We start from the raw sequence: 20,435 nt of genomic DNA, 5'->3' as shown, positions 1-20,435 counted from the left end.
GTCTGATATGAAAATTATTGAAGCACCGGAGCATGGATGCTTTAGCTTATTTTTTGGCTGAGTTGTTGTATTTTGAAATTTGTAGTAGTTTCATAGTACCATCTTGCTGAATCTTGGCAGACATAATGGAAATAGAATGCAACTGAAGTAGCAAGATGTGCTTTCTTTACTTGCAAAAGTGAATGTGTCTATTATAACTTTTTTTTTCCTAGATAAAGCAACAAATTTTTGGAATTAGAATGGTAACATTAATTTATTTTTCCTAATTTGAAAACCAACATTTGACATCCTGGGAGTTCTAATAGTATAGGAGGCATACAGCTGTATATAGGGGAGGTATAATAGTCAAATGATCCAACACAAAACTAATATTTTTTTTGTTTGTGGGGTTTTTTTAATATAGGGACAATGATGAGACAGCAAAAGAAGAGAAAGCACCCGTGAAAGAGAAGTATGCTGCAAAACCGAAAGCAATCCCTTCTCTTGGAAATAAGAATAGATTCCACCCCTATTCAAAGGAGAAGAATGCAAGCACTGGAGAGAAGAAGACTATTAATCGTAATAGAGTTTTTATTAGCAACATCCCATATGACATGAAATGGCAAGCTATTAAAGACCTTATGAGAGAGAAAGGTAACTTATTCCTTATAATATACTTCACATAGAAAGGGGTAGAACTTAAATGCAATGTACATGTCCTTTGAGCCACACAGATTTGATTTGACAACTTTTTTTTTTTTTGGCCTTGGTACATCTATCTCCCTTCCCCCTCTTTCATCTGAGACAATTGCATTGCAGGGTAGGATGGGTAAATGAAGTGCTCACAATCTTCTGCCATTCTGGTGTGACAGTAGAGAGTATATGCATGACCTCACGACTTCTTAAAGAGATTGTGTTTTGTCTAGCTGTAGTCTTTGTAGATTTTTTTAAGGGCTATTGTATTTAAGCAACACATTTAGTGTGTTAACATGAATAATAAAGGATGTCTTTCAAAAGTTGTTTTGTATTTCTTTGGTGGAATCTGGCTGTGGAATTAACTTTGTCTGCATTGCCACTACTGCCATGACTCTTTGTCTGGAGATTTGTATTAAAAGCTTGTTACTGTTGTTGCAGCTCTGATAGAGTAATCTTACTACCCCAAACATTTTATTTTAAGTTTGGGGTAAAATAATGCTAATATATGAATTCTGTAAAAAGTTAGTTCTTTGTTTTCCTTGAAAAAATTGATTCTTCAAAAGTAATGCAAAGCACACTTGGCTTTTAGGCTGTGAAAAATGCCAGAACCCCCGTTCTGTAACTGCTGGTTTATCTGTTGTAAGGTGACGTGACTATTTGATTGGTTTATTTACTGAAACTTCCTACTTTAGAAAGTGAGTGGCTTGCTGTGAAATATTTGATGTGTAAATTTGGTTATTATTGAAGGCAAACTTATGACTGAAGACATTCAGGTAGAAAGTCACCTTAAAACAGGTGTTGTGAGTAGGATGATAAATGTAACACTTTCCAGTGAACGTTGACGTTTTTTGTTAGGTTAAGGGACTGTGTATATCTGAATTTGTTCACCAACTATATCATACTGGCCAAAATATGATCTGTAGTATGAATTAGGTTAAATATAGTTGTTTGGTTTTAGCTTTTGAGAATGTGTCTGCTGCATATTTCTGAAAATTAGCTAAATTATATAGCCATTGACAGGAGGTACGTTGGTCTGGTTTTGATTGTTGGTGAATAATAGGTGCTTCTCTGTAGAGTTGTGCACAGGGGCACAGTAAAGAAAGATTCTGGTGTTTAAATGCATTGTCTCTTGGTATTTTCCCTTTGTATGTCTTATGTAGTTGGTGAGGTTACATACGTGGAGCTGTTTAAGGATGCTGAAGGAAAATCAAGGGTAAGTGCCGTGGGCAATGATCTGCTAGAGGTTTAAAAGTTCCTCAGCAGTTTTATTTTTGTATGATAACTGTACCAGTTATTGGAAAGTTAAGTTTCATTTTTACACTGATTTTCATTAAGATAGCCTTGAGGATTTTGTATTAGAAGTAGTCTGACACTTTCACACAACCCGAACTAGCTGGCTGTAAAGGACAAAATACTTCTGTAAATGTTAACAAATGACATTTACTTAATTCTTTTTAGCCAACATCTTTGGTTTGGTACAAATCTCTTTCATATAAAGGATGGTTAGTAAACCACTGATTTTATTTAAATTTTGTTAGCGTAGTATTCTCTTCTTGGGGCCAATGAGTATAAAATGTTAGCTAAGAATATACCGTTTGAAGTGCCTGATTTGGCAGCTTGGCAGGGTTGGTACTCTAAACACTGGATTAATGTATTTGCTTTCTTAAAACTAAATGGATGGAGATGGTTGGTAGCCAACAGAGTGCCAGCAATGAGGCACTAAGAGTGAAGATTGTTAAAGTTCCTTTGTCTTAAAAAGTCAAAAGTTTGGCCAATAGTAGCTCTGAACCTGCAGTGAGAACATGAGAAACGCAGGTTTGATTCTTAACTGAGGTTGTATCAATTGTTGTAAATGACTTCCTTTAACACTTCTTAAATCTAAAACATGCTGTCAGCTTTGCTTTACTTAAAGCAATCCTCAACTCTTTGCTTTATTAGAAGGATTCTGGTGCAGTCAATAAGGTTATTTTCTTACAAAGTAATTTCTCAACTATGCTAGTAATACTGAAGAGGTATGCAGACTCGTTGTTCATTGTACTGGTATACCTGATGTAGGTAGATTTGAATTTTGTAGTCAGTGGGCAGCTTTTAATGACACAATGAGTGTCTTGATTGGTTTTTAGTTCTGTTTTTGGATTATTTTTCTTTCCACCCTTTTCCCACCACCTCCTTTCCCCAGTTGTCCCTACATGGATCTGTGTGGCATTTTTCTAATTCTGGTTTGGCTCAAAGAGAATAAATAATAATGTATTCTCTTGCATTTGAAAGGTATGTATGTTGAGAAGGTGGGAGAAATTCAGCTTGGCTACCAGTAAAGAGCATGTATTATGGATTTTGAAGCTGAAAATAACTTGAATAGTTATTTAACAGTGAGATGGAATCTTTAACTGGAATCTTCAATGCTCTATCAATGTGCTGACTGACTTTTTTTTTTTTTCTTCTCTTTGCATATGATGACAAATCGTGGATGTAGGGTTGTGGGTAAGTTTGTTTTTCTATGTGTGTAGAAACACACTACTATCCGAACATTGTTAATTTTAACATTTTAAACTTTATTTTAATACTCTAAATGTTTTGTTCCCTTTAAGTGTGGTTGAATTCAAAGATGAAGAATTTGTTAAGAAAGCGTTAGAAACTATGAACAAATATGATCTTAGTGGAAGACCCCTGAATATTAAAGAGGTATGGTTATTGCTGCTGTTTGTAATTTGAAATTGTGAAAATACTGTAACTAATTAGATGACAATACAGTGTTTTGAACATCTTAGGTGTGTAATTTCCAGTTTATTTTTTTATGACATTTTCTTGATGGGCTAAAGTGCTGGTTGGCTTGCAGAAGGTCTCGATACTATGCCAAATGAACTGACAAAAAGTGTGTCCTAAAGTCAAAGCAATCTAATTCTGTTTTTCTTTATAACAATTTTACTTCATATTTGTACCTTAGTGTCATCAGCTCTATTCCAGCGTAAATGATTCTATGTTTACATTGCTTGCCTGCTTCAAAATATGATGCAGAAGGAGCTGAGTATCAGACTACTACATATGTGCAAAAATGGGGCTGGAAGCAGAGAGCTTGTGCTGACTGAAAAGTGAAATTAACGTCAACATTTCTGTTGTAGTGATGTGCTATATGACGGTGTCTGATGCGGTGCTTTTTGTCCTGTTACAACTTTAATAATGGTATTAATAAACAAAAGAAACCTAATTAAATTAATTCAGTTCTTGGAAGAAGGTGCTAGACTGACAGTCCTTTAGATTGAAATCTTTTCTACTTGTCCATAGGCTAGGTACAGCATGTGAAGTGGCAGTGCACGCTTCCTCAACAAGTGCTTTGCCAATATGCCTCAACCCTCATCTGAAAGGACCCACCTCTAGAGGTGAGGGAATTAGGTCTCCATGCTAATTCAGTTCTTGATCCCTCTGACATGGACAAGGATATTAGTTGATAATTTTGATGGGTTTATGTAGAATTTCAAATAGTACCTTTTTGTTTGTTGCCAGTCCTCTTGTTGGCGGTTAAATTGGCTCTATTTTTGCTCATGTTTCAGGATCCTGAAGGTGAACATGCTCGTAGGGCATTACAGCGTGGAGGAGGAGGACAGTTTCCAGGAGGACATGGACCTGACGTGGCACCTGGAATAATGAATTTACCACCTTCTATTCTTAATAATCCAAACATTCCTCCCGAGGTTATCAGTAACTTGCAGGCAGGCAGACTTGGGTCCACTATTTTTGTTGCTAATGTAAGTTTAAAACTGTATTTTATAACTGTGATATTTGATCTGTGTAAAACATCTCATATTCCTGCATGATTTCAGTTTTAATATAAAGAGGAAATTGGAAATGTTAGTTCACAATTAGTATATTCCACTAAAAATGCTGTATATATACTCAGATTTTGGACATGATATATACATTAAAGTCTGAGGCTGATATGCACTTCTAATTACTGCACAGTCATTTGTTGACTTAAAATGTTACATCCTTTTGCTATTTATTTACAATTGCATTTCTTTTTTTTTTTTTTTTTAATTAAATGCACAACTTCATTTGTCCTGCTAGTTACTTTCGACTAACTTAAACTGTTATTTTTGAAGGTGCTTACTTCATAAGTTCTTTATTTGCACAAAAGACTACTATGTCTCCAAGGGCACTTGTGGGAGTACAGCTGCTCTTGACAAGAACCCATCGATTTCTCAGTGTTAGTATGTTAATTAAAGTAATATATATGTATGTAATATAAATTGTTTTTAGTTGGCATTTTTGACTTGGTTGAAGTGTGTGCATTTTACAATATCCTGGCTATTTACATGTATCAAGTATTTTGTGAAGCTGAAGAGTTATAACAATGCAGCAGATCTCTTACAAATGCAGTAGCAGAGCGGGAATGTTCACTGAAGTCACTAATGTGTTTCTGTGTGTAAGCTTGACTTTAAAGTTGGCTGGAAGAAACTGAAGGAGGTATTCAGCATTGCTGGAACTGTGAAGCGTGCAGACATCAAAGAAGATAAAGATGGCAAGAGTCGAGGAATGGGAACGGTTACCTTTGAACAAGCAATTGAAGCTGTTCAAGCAATATGTATCCTTGGTTTTGAAAAATAATTGATCAAGTATGGATTAGTATTTAATGGCTTATGATAGTGTAGTTTTGCAAGAGTGTAATACTGTGCGGATTACATTTTTAATAGTGACTGAGTTTACTGCTAGAGTCTAAAAATGTTTTATTGATAATGTCAAATAAGCTTAATATGTGTGAAACTAACTTTTATATACTGAACAGCTTGTATAGTCTCTTCTGGCCTTTGGATTGGCATTATAAAGATTAGGTAAGGAAAGATAAGACTCCTAAAAATGGTACAGAAATATAATAAGTTATTACAGTGATTCTTCTGAAATAGTTAAATTGTCTTTTGTAGTTATTAGATACCTTGACTTGCATTTCTTCAGCTATGTTCAATGGGCAGTTCCTGTTTGATAGACCCATGCATGTAAAAATGGTAAGTTGTCAACATTTCTTCCTCCCTTACATGTCTCTGCCAAAACGTTGAGAGGATCATAGCGTAACATCCTTGTTTTTTATCAGGATGACAAATCAGTTCCTCATGAAGATTTCCGTGTTGCGGACAGCAAAACTTCACAATTACCTCGTGAGTGCACGCTATTTTCTACTCCTTGCACTTAATATATGTTGATCTAGAGTCTTGAAACAGTTTAGTAGTACTTTTGCTTACTGTGGTCTCTTTATAATGCAAAAGGCAATCTTTCAGGGATACTTATTTTTTGTTTTCAAGGTGGTCTTGGTGGCATTGGTATGGGACTTGGACCAGGTGGACAGCCCATCAGTGCAACACAGTTGAGCATGGGTGGTGGAATGGGGAGCATGGGTCCAGGAGGTAAATCTGTGTTCTTTTTTTTTTAAGTTTTATAGAGCTCCAAGTTTAAAATTGTCTTTTCTCTATTTGGAAGAATGACATACTCTTGACAAAGCAAGCCTTGTGTAGTGTGCTTTTGAGATGTTAGCTGTCTCTGCGTTTTTTAAATCTGTTGGGATCTTACCTGTCTTCTAAATGGTGTTTGTCTTTTTCTTTTAAAGGTATGGGAATAGACGGTCCAGGATTTGGCAGAATGAGTAGAATGGGAGGCGGTACGTGCAGTGAAGTTCTTTACATGAAGTATTTTTTTAATATTGTATAGAAAACACTCTTCCTTATTTTACAGGACTTGCTGGATTTCGTGGAATTGAAGGAATGCCTAATATGGGAGGATTTGGAGTCAACCGAATGGGCGGTAGGTGAACACTGTTCTTATACACTTATTAAGTTTGCTAATATTTATTTATTAAAAGCTCTTCCTTTAGAGATGGCTAATATATAGATGAGTTCAAAGGAAATACAGTCAGTGGCATGAGTGGAGGCATAGGATCTGGTGTGAGAGTTAAGTCAGAGGCACCTATTAAATACTTGTGCGTTAAACCCACTTCTTTTTAAACAAGTAGCTGTGAAGCAAGTGTTGTAGAAACATCAGCTTAAATGTATATAACAGAATATATCTGGTTTTTTGCTTTGCTCTCTACAGAAGTGTTCCGTGGTGGAATGGGAGGAAACATGGACAGAGATTTTGGTCGTGGTGACATGCCGTTGAACCGTGGGTTTGGAGATTCTTTTGGAAGGATGGGTATGGTAACTGTTAAATTTTCTGTGGGAAATTGCAATATAGTATTGGAAGAGTTTTACTAGAAGAAAAAGAGACCTGGTTTCCTTTGGTCATCTTCCTCTGTAGTTTTTTTTTAAAAGGCTAGTCCATATTTTTTTGAGGTCTTGATGTGGCTGTGTCAGCGTGTTGTCTGAGAAGAGAGAAATATTTCCCACAAGCGACTGGCAGGGGGACAATTGTTGCTGTTTTGAACTGTGTGGAGAAAACAAATCTAGGGGAAGATGCAGCAGTGACCTTTTTTAGATATTAAAACAATGCTGTCTAGCCTAAAGATGACAGTTATTGACCTATTTTGCCATAAGTAAAAACTGAGCTGTTTCTTTTAGGTATGAAAAATGCAGCTGACCACTGTGTTCTGCAGTGACAGGAATGCACTGCTTTTGAGTTTCTACAATTCTAGAAGCTCCCTTGGGATTACTTTTCTGAATATTAGTACTTCAATGAAAAGAATTACACCACTCTAGAATCAGTATTGGATACCATTGTGGAGATTCCATGGTTCTGCCAAATAGCTTTTATTAAGCATTGATTCCCTTTCTTTCTCCTTTTTTCCCACCAAATTCCATCAATTCACTCTTCATACACAGTAAAGAAAGACACTGGGAGAGCTGCTTCTAGCTTCTGAATTGGTTTCTTAAAAATGGGAGAAACTGGGGCATTTCTGTACTATGAAGTTTAAAAAAGATGAACCCTTCAGTTTTGAAGCTGTTCTTCCCAATGTGGGAAATGGCTTATTTAGTTTGAAGATGTTTGTGCTGCTGGCAGATTGTCAGAAGGAAGAAAAGGTAGAAAGAAATCAGAGTAACTTAAATCCCATAATAGAGAAAGAGGAACTAATGTGACTTACTAGATGTTTCCTGTTTAGTTTGAATAATAAAGGCACAGGTTAAAATATTGTGTAGGAAAGAATTGCCAGGTAACATTGAAATCAGTGTACTTCATCAGTGTGTGCTTTGTTGTTGTCACTAAACGGTGCCTTCATTATTGTCACTTCATTATTTTTTTCTGTTTAGGTGGTGCAATGATTGGTGTTTTTGCAGGAGGAATGGGAGCACCTAGCATGGGCCCAGTAAGATCTGGAATGAGTAGGTTAACTTGTTTCAATAGAATGTAAATGCACAGGCAGTGTAATGATATGGTGTACGTGTGACTGTATCATGTATGTAGTGTCTTGCCAGTGTTAGAAGAAGTAGAATTCTGTTGCATGTGACTGCAGGTCTAATAGTTTTTAAAGCTGTTTTGTTGAGGTAAAAGTTCAGAGGAAAACTTGCTAATACAGTCTTTCCCTTAATCTTAGTTTTAAAATGGTTTTAACCTCTGGTTTGGAGAGAGAAGTGATTCAAGTAACCTTGTGTTCCAAAAAAAAGACAAATAGGCATAGTTATTTGTGTGAACTTCATGAAGCTGAACATCAGTAATCTCTTATCATTGAAACAAAAATCAGCCTTGAATTTCAGATTATCGCTGAGTTTAATTTTGTGCAAAGCTTCAACACTGAGTTTGTGTTACAGCAAATGTCCAAGTTCCTCAGGATGGAGCAGATGAGAAACTAAAATCTTGCTAGTGGCAATCTTGAGGGGCTTAGGACTTAGAGAAGGTCCCTCATGAATTAACTTGATAGTTTTGCCCTACGTTAATTTTTAATTATGAATCCAGAAAGATTATAATAGGATATTTGAATGCCATTGATCTTAGTTCTTTATGTAATACGCATTAACACATTTCATTGCATGTATCATAGGAGAGTCCATGCTTTTCACAGTACTGGCAGTAACATCTGTTCTCTAGAAGATTGTGTCATTAAGTGTGGGTATGGCTGCATTAAGTAAAGCCGAACACAAATGCAGGAAGCAAATTAAACAATAGTGTATATGGATAAGTTATCTATATCTTAACATTGCCCCACTTATTTACTTGATCTCTCTCTTTGGTACAAGTTACCGGACTTTTATTGGTTAACTGAACAGCCTTTAAATCTTCATTCTTTAGTTCTGTTCAACATTTTACTACATTAGATGTTGTGACTAACAGCTTGATGCAGTTTGGTTTTTATTTTAGAACTGACACTTTGTATCTTCTAATATTTTGCCTTAAAATATTAGCCATGCCTCTTGATAAATTACTGCGCATGTATGAAGTTGTTTTATATTACACCAGTTTTATTATAGTTATTTTCCTTCTGACACAAAATTTTTTTTAATTTTATCTTTTTTTACAAAATACTTGTGCACTTATTACTAAAAAGATATTTTTATTTTATCCTCCTTTTCTTTCTCTGTGCAGGTGGTGGAATGGGTGGTATGAACAGTATGGCTGGAGGAATGGGAATGGGGATAGATCGGATGAGTTCTGGTTTTGATCGAATGGGACCAGCTATGGGTGGAGGCCTGGACAGGAACATTGATATCGATCGAGGATTTGTGCCTGGCCCAATGGGAAGTGGCATGAGAGAGAGATTAGGCTCCAAAGGCAACCAGATATTTGTGAGAAATGTAAGCATTTGAATACATAGAAACCATGAGCTTATTTTGTGTGTGTGTTTGATTATATACTCTTTTTTTAAATATTTTGTTATTAATAATGCTTTTTTTATTCTAGCTTCCTTTTGACCTGACCTGGCAGAAGCTAAAGGAGAAGTTCAGTCAATGTGGTATGTATGTGAATCTTACCCCTGCTCAGCTCCACTGACTTCATGTTTTATATAGCATTCGTTAGATAAGGACAGGAACAGGAGGTTGTTGCCTTATCCTGAAGAAGAATCTGGCTAGCCTAATCTTTCTTACTTCCCCCAGCATTGCTGAGTTATATAGTTTTTAGGCATGACATAACACAAGAGACCAGTGTACAGTATGGACTATGATGGCTCTGAGTGCTCATCTCCTATAAACTTTAACCCATGCCATTAATAAAATTACTCTTTGACCTTTTTCTTTTTTGAAGAGGGTATTGTGTATCCCCTGGCAAACACAGAGTATATAATGTAGTATTTATTTTGATACAAATGCACATGGCCTGGGCCTGTCCAGGTTATGCATTACTTCCAGAAATGGTGCTGCATCAAATCAGAGTTAGTACTTTTGCCAAAGCAGCAGATTGTTTTTTATGCAAATAGATGATCCTAATTAGTATATTTGCAGGCTGTAATGCTTTTCTGCTTGATGTTAAGAAATCAAGGCTGTTTTTATGTAAGATAAGATTGCTACAAATATCCAATAATTCTTTTTATCTTAGTCAGAAGAGTTGTCTTTTCACAGAAGTGAATGAAAAATTAAGCTTGGGTGTAGAAATAGATGATTGTTTTGTTTTGAAAACGCACTTTTAGAATGGAAAGCTTTAACTGAATTACAGGATGGCTTTCCTTATTTTGGAAAGACAGAAAAGACAAATAATTTAAAACATACTACTGATACCTGAGACAGTCTTCATACAGCTATTTTCAGATTTGATATAAATTAGAGCTCTCACAGTTCAACTATGAAAAATTTGCAGGTGTTCATTTTTTTTTGTAGCTGGAGGATATAGCAAAACATGTTCTTTCTTTTTTAAGTCTTAACTGCCTGGGCAACTTTGAGAGAGTTCAGGATTTTTTTTTTCATTATCTCCTACGCACCTAACAGGTGTAGTAATTATGTTGTGCTTACAGTTCTAAAAACAATTCCAATATAAGCAACAGATTGTATTCATGCCAGTATTCTAAGGAAATACATTGTAAGGAACATATTTCTCCACTTTCTTTCAGTGAGAGGCCAGTCTTCTATTATATGATATTTTAAAAGAAAAAGTTATGTATTTTAGGGACAAGTGTCGTCTTCCTAGTGGCATTTGGGGGCTCAGGAGTGGTGTGCTACAACATGCCATATGCAAAAAAATTAGCTCAAGGCATTCTCCGACGTACCAGGTCATCAACATAAAAATGTTGCCTCATGAGTTGAGCGTCCAACCTCAAGAAGACACTGCAGGAATTGCATAGTGCATGCTACTTTTCCACCACTCCTAACCTGGTAACTTTACTCTTTAAAAGGCTCCAGTTTTGCTCTGCAGCTTCTTTACAAAATTGCTTGGTTGTTGTGATTGCTTGATATGTTGCTGCGATGAAACATGGTGGACTGGATTGAACTATAATTCAGTTAACGCCTGTGAGTTACATCACATTTCTGGCAAAACTTTCCCTTAGCCTTATAGGGCACTTTTTTTCAAACTTGAGGGTCAAATGCAGGCATACGTCATCTTACATGAGTGTGAAGGAAAGGTTTGAAACAGTGGATCTTAATTTGGATTCCTCACTGCTGTTTTGACCTAGGTCATCTTCCGTGAATGAGTGAATATACCATCAGTCTGAAAGTGCTAATGTCATCCGTCCCCCTAGATTATATTTAAAAATGCTTTTTTATCAGTTTTGATGAGTTCTTTGAGTTGTTAGTGCTGAAGACATTTGAAATAACTGCTGTTTAACTTATTTATTCAGGTCATGTAATGTTTGCAGAAATAAAAATGGAGAATGGAAAATCAAAGGGCTGTGGAACAGTCAGATTTGACTCGCCAGAATCTGCTGAAAAGGCCTGTAGGATAATGAACGGCATAAAAATCAGTGGCAGAGAAATTGATGTACGCTTGGATCGCAATGCATAATTTAAAACTGTGTGTTCAGGAACATTCCTATGTCTGTTTAGCTTCTCTATCCTAGTAAGTCATTTTTAGTAACATTGTATGCTTACAAAAGCTGTAAAAAGGAACTTTTAAATCCCACCAGCCTTTAACAGTATAGTGTTTAATATACTGTGATACTTGTTAACTGAATCTTACAATGTTTGGTTTTTAAAGACAATTTGCCTGATTTTTGTTGTTTTTTTAGAGGCACTGAGCACCTGCAGGTCCCTGCAGGCCGTGGAAGCTTTGGATGCTCAGTGCCTTTGGAAAATTAGGCCAAGTGTCTCTAGTCATTCAGTTTAAATGAATGGTTATACTGTTTTTAATAAAATAAGCCATTTTCTCTGTTAATCTCAAGCTTGCATAGTGGGATTTGTTTAGTGTTTTCTGATTTTTATTTTTCCCCCCTTCAGTGTGTTTCAACATTGTAATGTAAAAACTAGATGTTTTTTTTTCAGAATTTTGGTTTTACGTGTGTGTTGTAGTCATACTGTAATTCTTGACTCTAAAGGGCTCCAATTAGGCTGTGATGTTTTTGTTCTACTTAAATTACTTTAATGACATGACTTGGTTCTGTAAATAAGATTTAGAGCCCAATGGGAGTTTTGAATTTTTTTTTTTTATTTTGACTAAATGAAGAAACTGATCTTTCTCTCCTCCTTTTATTTTTTCTATCAGTATAATCACTGATTAAAACTAGTTACCACAGACCCTTGTAGGATTGTTTCCTATGATGCCGAGTTCATATAAAATTGATAATACAGTAAATACTAAGTACAATACAAGACAAATTGTTCCCAATTTTTTATCTATTTTCCAGCCATTGAGGTGAACTGCTAGAAAAATAAAAACAACAGAACAGATAAGAGAAATGGCTGTGTATGTCAAACCACTGCTGTTCACTTCTATGGGTCCTGACGTATTTATGAAGGCAGTTTTTATAAACCAGGGTATTCCCAAACAGAGCATATCAAATACATTGGATCCTACGATGTTAGACATAGCCATATCTCCATTTCCTGTAAAAGAAGAAATACAAATAAGTCTGCTTAATTATATTGTATGAAATTGCCAAACTGTTTTGGAGGAACAGACTGTCAGCCCTCCGTTCTCACAGAGCACCCTTTTCAGACTTCTTATTGAAAGAACTATAGTCATGATTCTACAGAACATGGTTTTGGATATCACAAACATTAAAAAAAAAAAAGTCTCCCCAAATCACCAGCATCTGCACAGTTGCACTTAAGCTAGGCAGGCTATTATAAAATCCAGTCATGCTTAAAATATGAAGACCTACAGTTGTGTTTTGCAGTAAAACTGTAACACCTGATCAACAACAAATCAAACCTATCTAGAATAATTCTCTGAGATACTCTGAGAGGTTTTTAAGTGTCTGAGCCACAGCTTCTTCAGGTAAGCTTTTTATTTATTATTAGTAAACTTAAGCTTTAGAATCTGGAGCAAAAGTTTTGAAGTTACTCCTTGAATTTCTGGAAATGTTGACTAGAATTATTTTTTTTCATAGTACCTTTTAAACACATCCATTGGAATGAGCCTGAATACTAAAATCTTTACCTTTTCGAGCCACCAGCACGCTTGCAACTGTATCTGGTAGGCTTGTTCCTGCTGCTAGTAATGTGAGACCCATTACTGACTCTGGGATTCCCAGTGTTTCACCTGCAGTTGATAAACAATGTTAGAAAATGCAAGTATGTTTTTATTTTAAGTTTCATACAAAGAAACTGCTTTGGACTTAGTTTGCTGGAGAAAGGATTAGTAATCATACAGTAATTTCAAAAGGAATCTGTCAGCTAACTTGACTAAATATGAAGTGACTGAACTATGAAGTAGTTATAAACAAGAACAACAGCAAAGAAATATCATCTTATCCTTGTTCTTCAATCAAATAATAAAAAAAAATTATAGTAACATCTTACTCAAATTTCTCAAAGACCTGAGTGGAATATCTCCAGTGGTCAAGACAATACCAATTCTGATTTTTTTTTCTTTCAGATATAGTAGAAGCTTAAATATCTAACAATTTACTCTTTTTTCCTCACCTTCTGGAAAATATAGCAGTAGTCTGTGTTTTTTGGCATCTCATCATTAGTGCTCAAAAGTGTCATGGAGCAATAACTTATAATCACCTAGTCTTTAAAGGGGGAGGAAAAAAGCACATTAATTTTCTTGGGGAGAAGGATTACTAAGATCATTGCTACAATACTGTCTCAGCTACATGGCTTTACCATTTCTCTCCAATTAGAAAGTTCTTTTGTTGGCTTCAGAAGAATCAAAATGCAGAATTTTTATGACTTGTAAGTGCAAGTAATCCTTTAGAAGTGCGAATTTCTTCAGGTAAATACTGGTTTAAATTAAGAAAAGTTTTAAATTGTTACTAAAACAGCAGCTTATTTTTCCCCACTTGTTTTTTAGTCCCACATATCCTGTAAGCATATTAATTTCTCATTTAAAATACAGGGATTCACATCTTCAAAACTGTTTTAGCAGTTGTACCATTAACGAGCATCAATGTGCTGAAATATTTGATACCTGTATTCAAACTATTAAGCAAGTAATTTTTCTTAAACTTTTGTTCATTTTTTTTTGTTGTTGAAATCTGAATTCTTACTTGCAATATGTGGATACTGATAAGAACAGTTTTCCTAAAACAAGAGGCAGTACTTTGTAAGCTAGGTCAGCAGTGCTTGCCTAGTACATACCAGCTTAGTCTAGATCAGCCCAGTAAATTTATGTTTGAAACTATTTCTTGGTTCAGAGGGACTAATACGATCCTGTTGCACTATTTCTACTGGTATTTATTCGTCCATCACTCCTTATGTAAGAGATTTGTAGGATGAGGGGCAAATAAGATGAACTTTTATAAACCATCCAGGCTGGAAGACAGTGGCTCCTACCAAGCAAACCATGGTGAAATATGAATGAACCAGCCTTATGTACCTAACTGTAGTTCTAGCCCTCTGAATATTATAGCATAGAATCTAAACTCAGGTGAATTTAATTTTTCTTTTTATTAGATTTATCTTCTATTTAATGTGTAGGCTTTTCTTCTGGGAACTGATCTTAAAGAAAGAATGGACTTATTTTTCTAGCCTTTAGTTAATTTTGTGTATCAGTAGTAATATCTTGCTATAAGTAGTCAAATTTTATCTGCTAGCAACAAAAAGGTGTATTAAACTAGGTTTCTTCTTGACCATCAAAATGTAGTCCCCAGCTGCAATACCTTTGTGACATTCTGATGGGCTGTTTATGCAATGATAGAATCTTTGAGTCACCCTTCGTGAAAGAACCTGGACTTGAATATGTGTGTGTAATTTTTAGATTTTTAACATGTAAATATTTGACCTAGAAGTAGTGGGCCAAAGACCCCAATACTGCTTGTGTTAACTCTTCAAAGTGGAATAACATTAATACACTTTTTGAATCTCCAAGCCTACCTGCGTTCATATGAATTAGTGCTTTGTCTAGCAGAACAGCAATAACTCTCATTTGAATCCTGTTTCAAAGGCTTCTAGCATTCAGACAGAAAACTCTTGCTCTTTAGATACAAGTGGAAAATTATTTGACCAAGGATTGAACCTGTTGGGTGTTATATCCAGCGATCTACTAGTAATTTCTCAAAAGTTTACCAAATGTGTAGGTCTGTTTCTGGTCTGAACAAGGAATTATTCATTGATAAGTTGAAAACAGGTTTAGGATGCTGAATTAGCAGAATACTTGAGCAGGATTAGCGAGCTATGATGTGGAAATGGCAAGCTTTGTAACATTTTTCTTGTTTAGAGATTTGTTTTCTGCTTCTTTTTCTCAAGCTGACTGGAGAAACAGTGAAATGAGGAGACCTTTAGTACCTTAAGATATTTTTAAGAGAATGTTTTTACACAGAAGCTCATACCCCTGTCTCTCACGTAAATGCACTTCTTTTACTGCTTCATTTTATGATGCAGGTTTGTAACAGGTATAGTTACACACACACCAAGAATGTTTAATAAACACATGATGCTATAGTTGAAATAAAATAGTACAAAAATTTGGGAGGTTTTTTTGGCAGTTAATTTAATGACAAATCTCTTACTATAATGTTCAAGAAAAATACAGTTATAGAAATAATGGATCTTTTACAGAACCTTGAACCTTTAATTCCAGTCATGGTGGATTCCTTGTTTGTCAGACTTCGGCTTGACAAGTTTATTGCTGTGTAATTGTTGCACTTAATGAAGCAGTGTAATGAAACTGTTTCTTTTTAAATATAAGCTGGTTTTTGTAGCTGTCTAAAAAAAATTGTCCTTCATGTGATGGTAAGCAGTATAAAGCAGCTAAACTCTGAAGTGGTTTTCATTAGATGGAAGGAGGTGGCAAACTAAACAGTCAAACATAAATTTTTGTTAGTTTTGTTTAGGTTTTTTTAAAGTAAAGTATGTGTTGCTAAACTGACTTACTAGTGGAAAGGAAAAGTCTTCACAGGGAGAAAACTGTTTTTTTCAGTGATTCCTGGTTGGTTGATTCTGTATAGAAGCAGCACTGTAGGTACCTACCTGCTATTGTTATCATCCATACAAGAACGTATGTTATTGCAGAAATCCATGCTGCTGAAATTAAAAATGTCACCATGAACCAGTTCCTCCAAAACTGTCTTCTGCAATCTGGTACAGTCAAATAGAGTAGTGTAATAATAGGAAGGGATAACACCCACAAAATTCTCTTCATATCTGCTTCGGGCATGGTGAAGACACTTGGATGATCTGTTGAAGAAAAAGTAACTATTTCAAATTGTAGCATTAAGTTTGAATCCATAGCATACAGTCATATTACCAACCTCTACTTGTGAGAATACTGAAAAAAGGTAAAAAATACTTAAGTTCTAGCTGTAGTCTCACCCAGTACCTACATCACCCTGGAGAAAAATTCTCAAATCAAATGTTGTTTATTACCATGTCACTAGGAGAGAACTAAAGGTTTACACAGAACGATTACCAAGAGTAAGTACCAACTGCTGGTTTTTGCCCAAGTGAAGAGAAAACTTATGATCTGTGGCCACATCATAGCTATTCCTTTACTTCTGATATCATGCATGTCTCGCACTATGAACCTGCCACTGTTGTAAGAAAACCGTATATGTTAGTACAGTACCAGCGTGTCTTTCTGCTGATAACTGCATTTTACAAGCAGTGTTGCTGGGAAGTTTCAAATGTGCACAGCAAAGACTGATGGAAGTCTGCGGTTCTAATATGACACAAAAGAGAAACTTACCCTAGCCTTTGTCTAGCAACTAACTTCATATAAACACCACCACTCTGGTGTTGCTTAATGTTATATTCCAGGGAAGAGCAGTGATTTACTTAAATACTATGCTGGAGTTCTTTTGTGAACAAATGCTTAATATCCCAGAAGGTACTCTTAATTAGAACTGATGCAGACAGGCACCCAGAGTGATAGAGACAACTGTAATAATGCTTATACCTTCAGAGATTTCATCAAGCCCATGCAAGCTTGTTGAAAGTTGAGAGTAGTCCAGCTCATCTTGAAATATTCCACTATCTGTTCTTGACTGTTGACGAATTAGTGGTCCGCGCTCTTCCCTCCATCCAACCAGTGGCTGCTGCTCAGCATTCTCTTCTGTAGCTTTTGTAAAACACGTACAGCAGGGGCTGAACTTTTTCATGAGGTATTGGTTGATTTTAATGTCAAAACATAGTACCAGAATATAACACCCGTATATCAATAATAAGGATGCACTTTCATACCTAGAATGAAAAACAGATCTTGCATAACACATAATATAAAAACCCCCAACTTTTTAACTCATTAAAATGGCTGGCTCAAGGAGAGAGAGAAGATTTGCGTGAGTAGTAAAAGGAAAACATACAAAAGCATCTATTTGCAGTTGTATGGCCAGTGTTACGGAAGTTCATGAGGGTCCCCATGTCTTTCAGCAGTTTCATTAATTCCCCTCCCTTTCAGAATCTTGTCTGTGCATTGTATAGCTGCATGTTCTCCAGGGGATCTTACTGATGTTTGCAAAATTTGAGTCTTTATGTGATGGTTAAAGAGAGGGATAGTGTGTGCTATTTGAGTTACAAACTTCAGAACCTTAGTGCTGGACCTGACTGCCTTGTTGAGGCAATAAGAGTTTCAGTGTTGACGGAAGAGAGTTGAAACATCAGAAGCTCATGATCTGCTTCTGACAGACAAATGTTTTAATTAACAGAGATGCTATCAAAGGAAAGGCTCAAAAGGAGTAAACTATGAAGACTAATTGCTATGCCCCAACAGTTATGATAGAAATTGTCAAGTCTGTACAGACAAAACTATGCAGATCGAACTTTATAAATATGCAGGGTTTGAATGTTTAGGTAACAATCTTTACAAGTATTGTGATTTAATATGTTGGGTTTTTTTAAAGCCAACAGGATGCTTGTTTCTGTTAGTGAATGGCAGTTCAGGCTACTTTGGGTTTTGGTTTTTTATTTTTCAAAACAGTGTCTCACTAATCTCCAGTCAACATGAATTATACACTACTTGTGCTCTTACCAGTAAATTCTGTTGTCAGATATCATCGCAAGGACCGCTGCTACACTAATTGTATATGCCAGACAGTCTCTAAACAGCGGCCAGCAGGATAGCCTCGAAACCTGCAGATCACAGATTCATTTACTTTTCTTAAACTTGTCTGTCATACTTTTACCAAGTGCTGTAAATGCTGCATCAATATGTTGTTTCTATATTATGTAAAAAAATAAGATTCTTAGGAATGACTTAAGTATGATATTTAACAAGTTAGTGTTTTTAAAAACTTTCATAGCAAGTTATCTTGAAACTGATTACATGCTGGTTTTGCTACTAAATAATAAACTTGGCAGTTGTCATAGTAAGTCTCTCTTGGCTTTTGTTGGCAAATCAGAAAGGATAACCCTTTGGCTCTTAGAAGCAGAACTATCAAAGCTGATACGTACCACACTGGAAAACAGCCCACAAGCTGCAGAAATACCAAGAAGATTATAGATCGCTGATCCAAGGATGGTGCTGACGCCGATATCTCCCTTTGTCACGAAGACTCCTGTAAGGAAAATGACTCTCTGGTATGTTTCAGTTTGGCATGCAAAGAAAAGAATTCTAGATTCTGTGGAGCCAAAACATATGTCTCTTACCTAGAAAAGCAGTGACAAACTCTGGAGCAGAGCTTCCAGCAGCCATAAAAGTTGCTCCAGCAACATCCTGAGAGAGGCCAAGGCCTGAGGATAGAGCAAAAGAATTGCTTAAAAAAATAAATTCTTCAGTAGTCTCTACCCTTTACTTGCATTAGTGTATAATGTTAGAAGCTACTACAGTTGAATAGAATGAACTTTGATTACTTCATACAGTTAATGCATTTATTTGAAATTGGTAATATATTGAAAACATAGCTTCATTTATTGGGCTAATTTATTTCTAACTTTATTACAGAAATTAGTTTAAATACCAGAAAAGTAGTGCCAATAATACAAGAGATTTGGGCATGATCTTAATGTGTAAAATAGGCATATGTATGTGGGCTTTAACTCTGTTCGATACAGGTAATAATCGTGGGGAAATTCCGTGGACTCTAGTGTGATACTGCTACATGATCCATGTCAAGTCTGTCTGTCTTCCAGGGAAATCCATGCTACTGTGTCTTCACATACCAGAAATACTAGTTAAATTCAAACCAGTGCTGCGATCTTAAAATCAAATTTTCACTTCGTATGGACAGTATAAGAGCCTGTGTCTTGCTTGAATGAAATGAGATTTTTGTACTGGTAAGTTGACTGCTTCTGAAATGTAACTCGCTCTGTGGATCAAGTTCTGCATACTAAGAACAGGGACATGTGGCTAATTATGGAAAAAGTCTGACAAATGCTTTTTTATCATCAATAAAATATCAGCCCTACAGCAATGTTTAAGCTTACATTTTCTGTAAGTGCTCTGGTCTGGAGAATATTTTCCAGTGTTCAGGTATCAGTCTCCCTAGGGAATTTTTTTCATTCTTGGCAATGAAAAGCTGAACCCTCAGCCAAGACCATCTCTTTAATTCAGTGGTCTTCTGCAGGGGAATTATTACAGGTCAATTAGATTTCATGGAATAGTTGTAACCGTGGTGTTGCTTTTCCTCCTGTATCACACCTTTAATACGTAAACAGTAGCTCATCTTGATTCTTGGTCACTACTTTGAGAGAAATACAGAAACTTGAGCAAGGCACCTCATTCCCATGTTTTAACAGAGGGAGAAGTTTGGTTCTTCATTGGTCTTGTTTCCTGCCCTCCACTCCCTTTTCTTGTACCAGTAACCTGGACATATTAGTGCTCACCCCAAAGTTCCACTGAGGCAGATTTAAGATTATCTTCCAGGTAAAGCAAATTTAAAGTGAATACCTGGGCAGAGTGTAACCAGAGAATGTTTTTTCAATATAGTATTGATACATTCTATCAAATTAAATACTGTATTGATAAGTCTGTGCAGGGAGACTCTGGAATTTCTTCAGTGTTGTCTCCAGAGCACTCCACCTGTGAAGCGTGTTAAAGAGAACGCTCTACACCGAGCTGCACTTTCACAGGAGATCAGGCGCTTCACTTACATTCACTGATGATCTCCAGAGAAGGTAGGAAGTAATCATCGCACACAATGGACACGGCCAAAAACATGTACAGTATGATGATGAAATAGATAACGATTCCTCCCTCCTTTCTCTCCTGCGGTGTAAAAAATCCTTCAGGAAACTCCGATGAAGAAGAAGGGATACAACCCGTCCTGTTTTCTAAAAATTGAGTGCAAAGGTGTTACGTATCCCAATCCCTTTCCATTTTTCAGGCTGCACGACCTCTGCGTTAGAGGTCTGTCTCTCAAAGAGCTCTAGATCTCATTTAGGCAC

At 36.1% G+C, this 20,435-nt stretch overlaps 2 protein-coding genes across 2 annotated transcripts; one reads left to right on the top strand and one right to left on the bottom strand.

Moving 5' to 3' along the window:
* The first annotated feature begins 409 nt into the window (after positions 1-409).
* On the top strand, positions 410-13,402 carry MYEF2 (myelin expression factor 2). Its single transcript, XM_010073946.1, has 16 exons — positions 410-633; positions 1,836-1,888; positions 3,149-3,156; positions 3,264-3,357; positions 4,224-4,418; positions 5,101-5,254; positions 5,623-5,672; positions 5,759-5,822; positions 5,967-6,068; positions 6,269-6,319; positions 6,394-6,462; positions 6,751-6,849; positions 7,902-7,973; positions 9,172-9,380; positions 9,487-9,538; positions 11,354-13,402. The coding sequence occupies exons 1-16, from the start codon at positions 594-596 to the stop codon at positions 11,515-11,517; spliced, it is 1,476 nt and encodes a 491-aa protein (XP_010072248.1). The 5' UTR covers positions 410-593; the 3' UTR covers positions 11,518-13,402.
* On the bottom strand, positions 12,160-20,319 carry SLC24A5 (solute carrier family 24 (sodium/potassium/calcium exchanger), member 5). The gene is made up of 8 exons (XM_010073947.1): positions 20,142-20,319; positions 18,699-18,782; positions 18,504-18,607; positions 18,082-18,182; positions 17,011-17,294; positions 16,086-16,292; positions 13,111-13,212; positions 12,160-12,554 (listed from the first exon to the last, which is right to left on the bottom strand). Exons 1-8 carry the CDS (start codon positions 20,206-20,208, stop codon positions 12,232-12,234), a joined length of 1,272 nt encoding a protein of 423 aa, XP_010072249.1. The 5' UTR covers positions 20,209-20,319; the 3' UTR covers positions 12,160-12,231.
* Positions 20,320-20,435: the final 116 nt, after the last annotated feature.

Source organism: Pterocles gutturalis, unplaced genomic scaffold (assembly GCF_000699245.1).
Source record: "Pterocles gutturalis isolate BGI_N339 unplaced genomic scaffold, ASM69924v1 Scaffold53627, whole genome shotgun sequence".
In the NCBI taxonomy this organism is placed as follows: domain Eukaryota; kingdom Metazoa; phylum Chordata; class Aves; order Pterocliformes; family Pteroclidae; genus Pterocles; species Pterocles gutturalis.
This window is presented reverse-complemented; position numbering and strand designations above follow the sequence as displayed.

Bases quoted from the DNA above. Each gene is read 5' to 3' on its own strand.
- SLC24A5 (XM_010073947.1), bottom strand. From the start codon at position 20,208: ATGTTTTTGGCCGTGTCCATTGTGTGCGATGATTACTTCCTACCTTCT. The intron at 16,293-17,010 runs GTATAAGCATTA...TTTCTTCAACAG, and splicing joins GCTTGATGAAATCTCTGAAG to ATCATCCAAGTGTCTTCACC. The intron at 12,555-13,110 runs GTAAAGATTTTA...CTTCTTTTACAG, and splicing joins CGTGCTGGTGGCTCGAAAAG to GAAATGGAGATATGGCTATG.
- MYEF2 (XM_010073946.1), top strand. From the start codon at position 594: ATGAAATGGCAAGCTATTAAAGACCTTATGAGAGAGAAAG. The intron at 3,358-4,223 runs GTATGGTTATTG...CTCATGTTTCAG, and splicing joins GACCCCTGAATATTAAAGAG to GATCCTGAAGGTGAACATGC. The intron at 5,255-5,622 runs GTATCCTTGGTT...GCATTTCTTCAG, and splicing joins TGAAGCTGTTCAAGCAATAT to CTATGTTCAATGGGCAGTTC.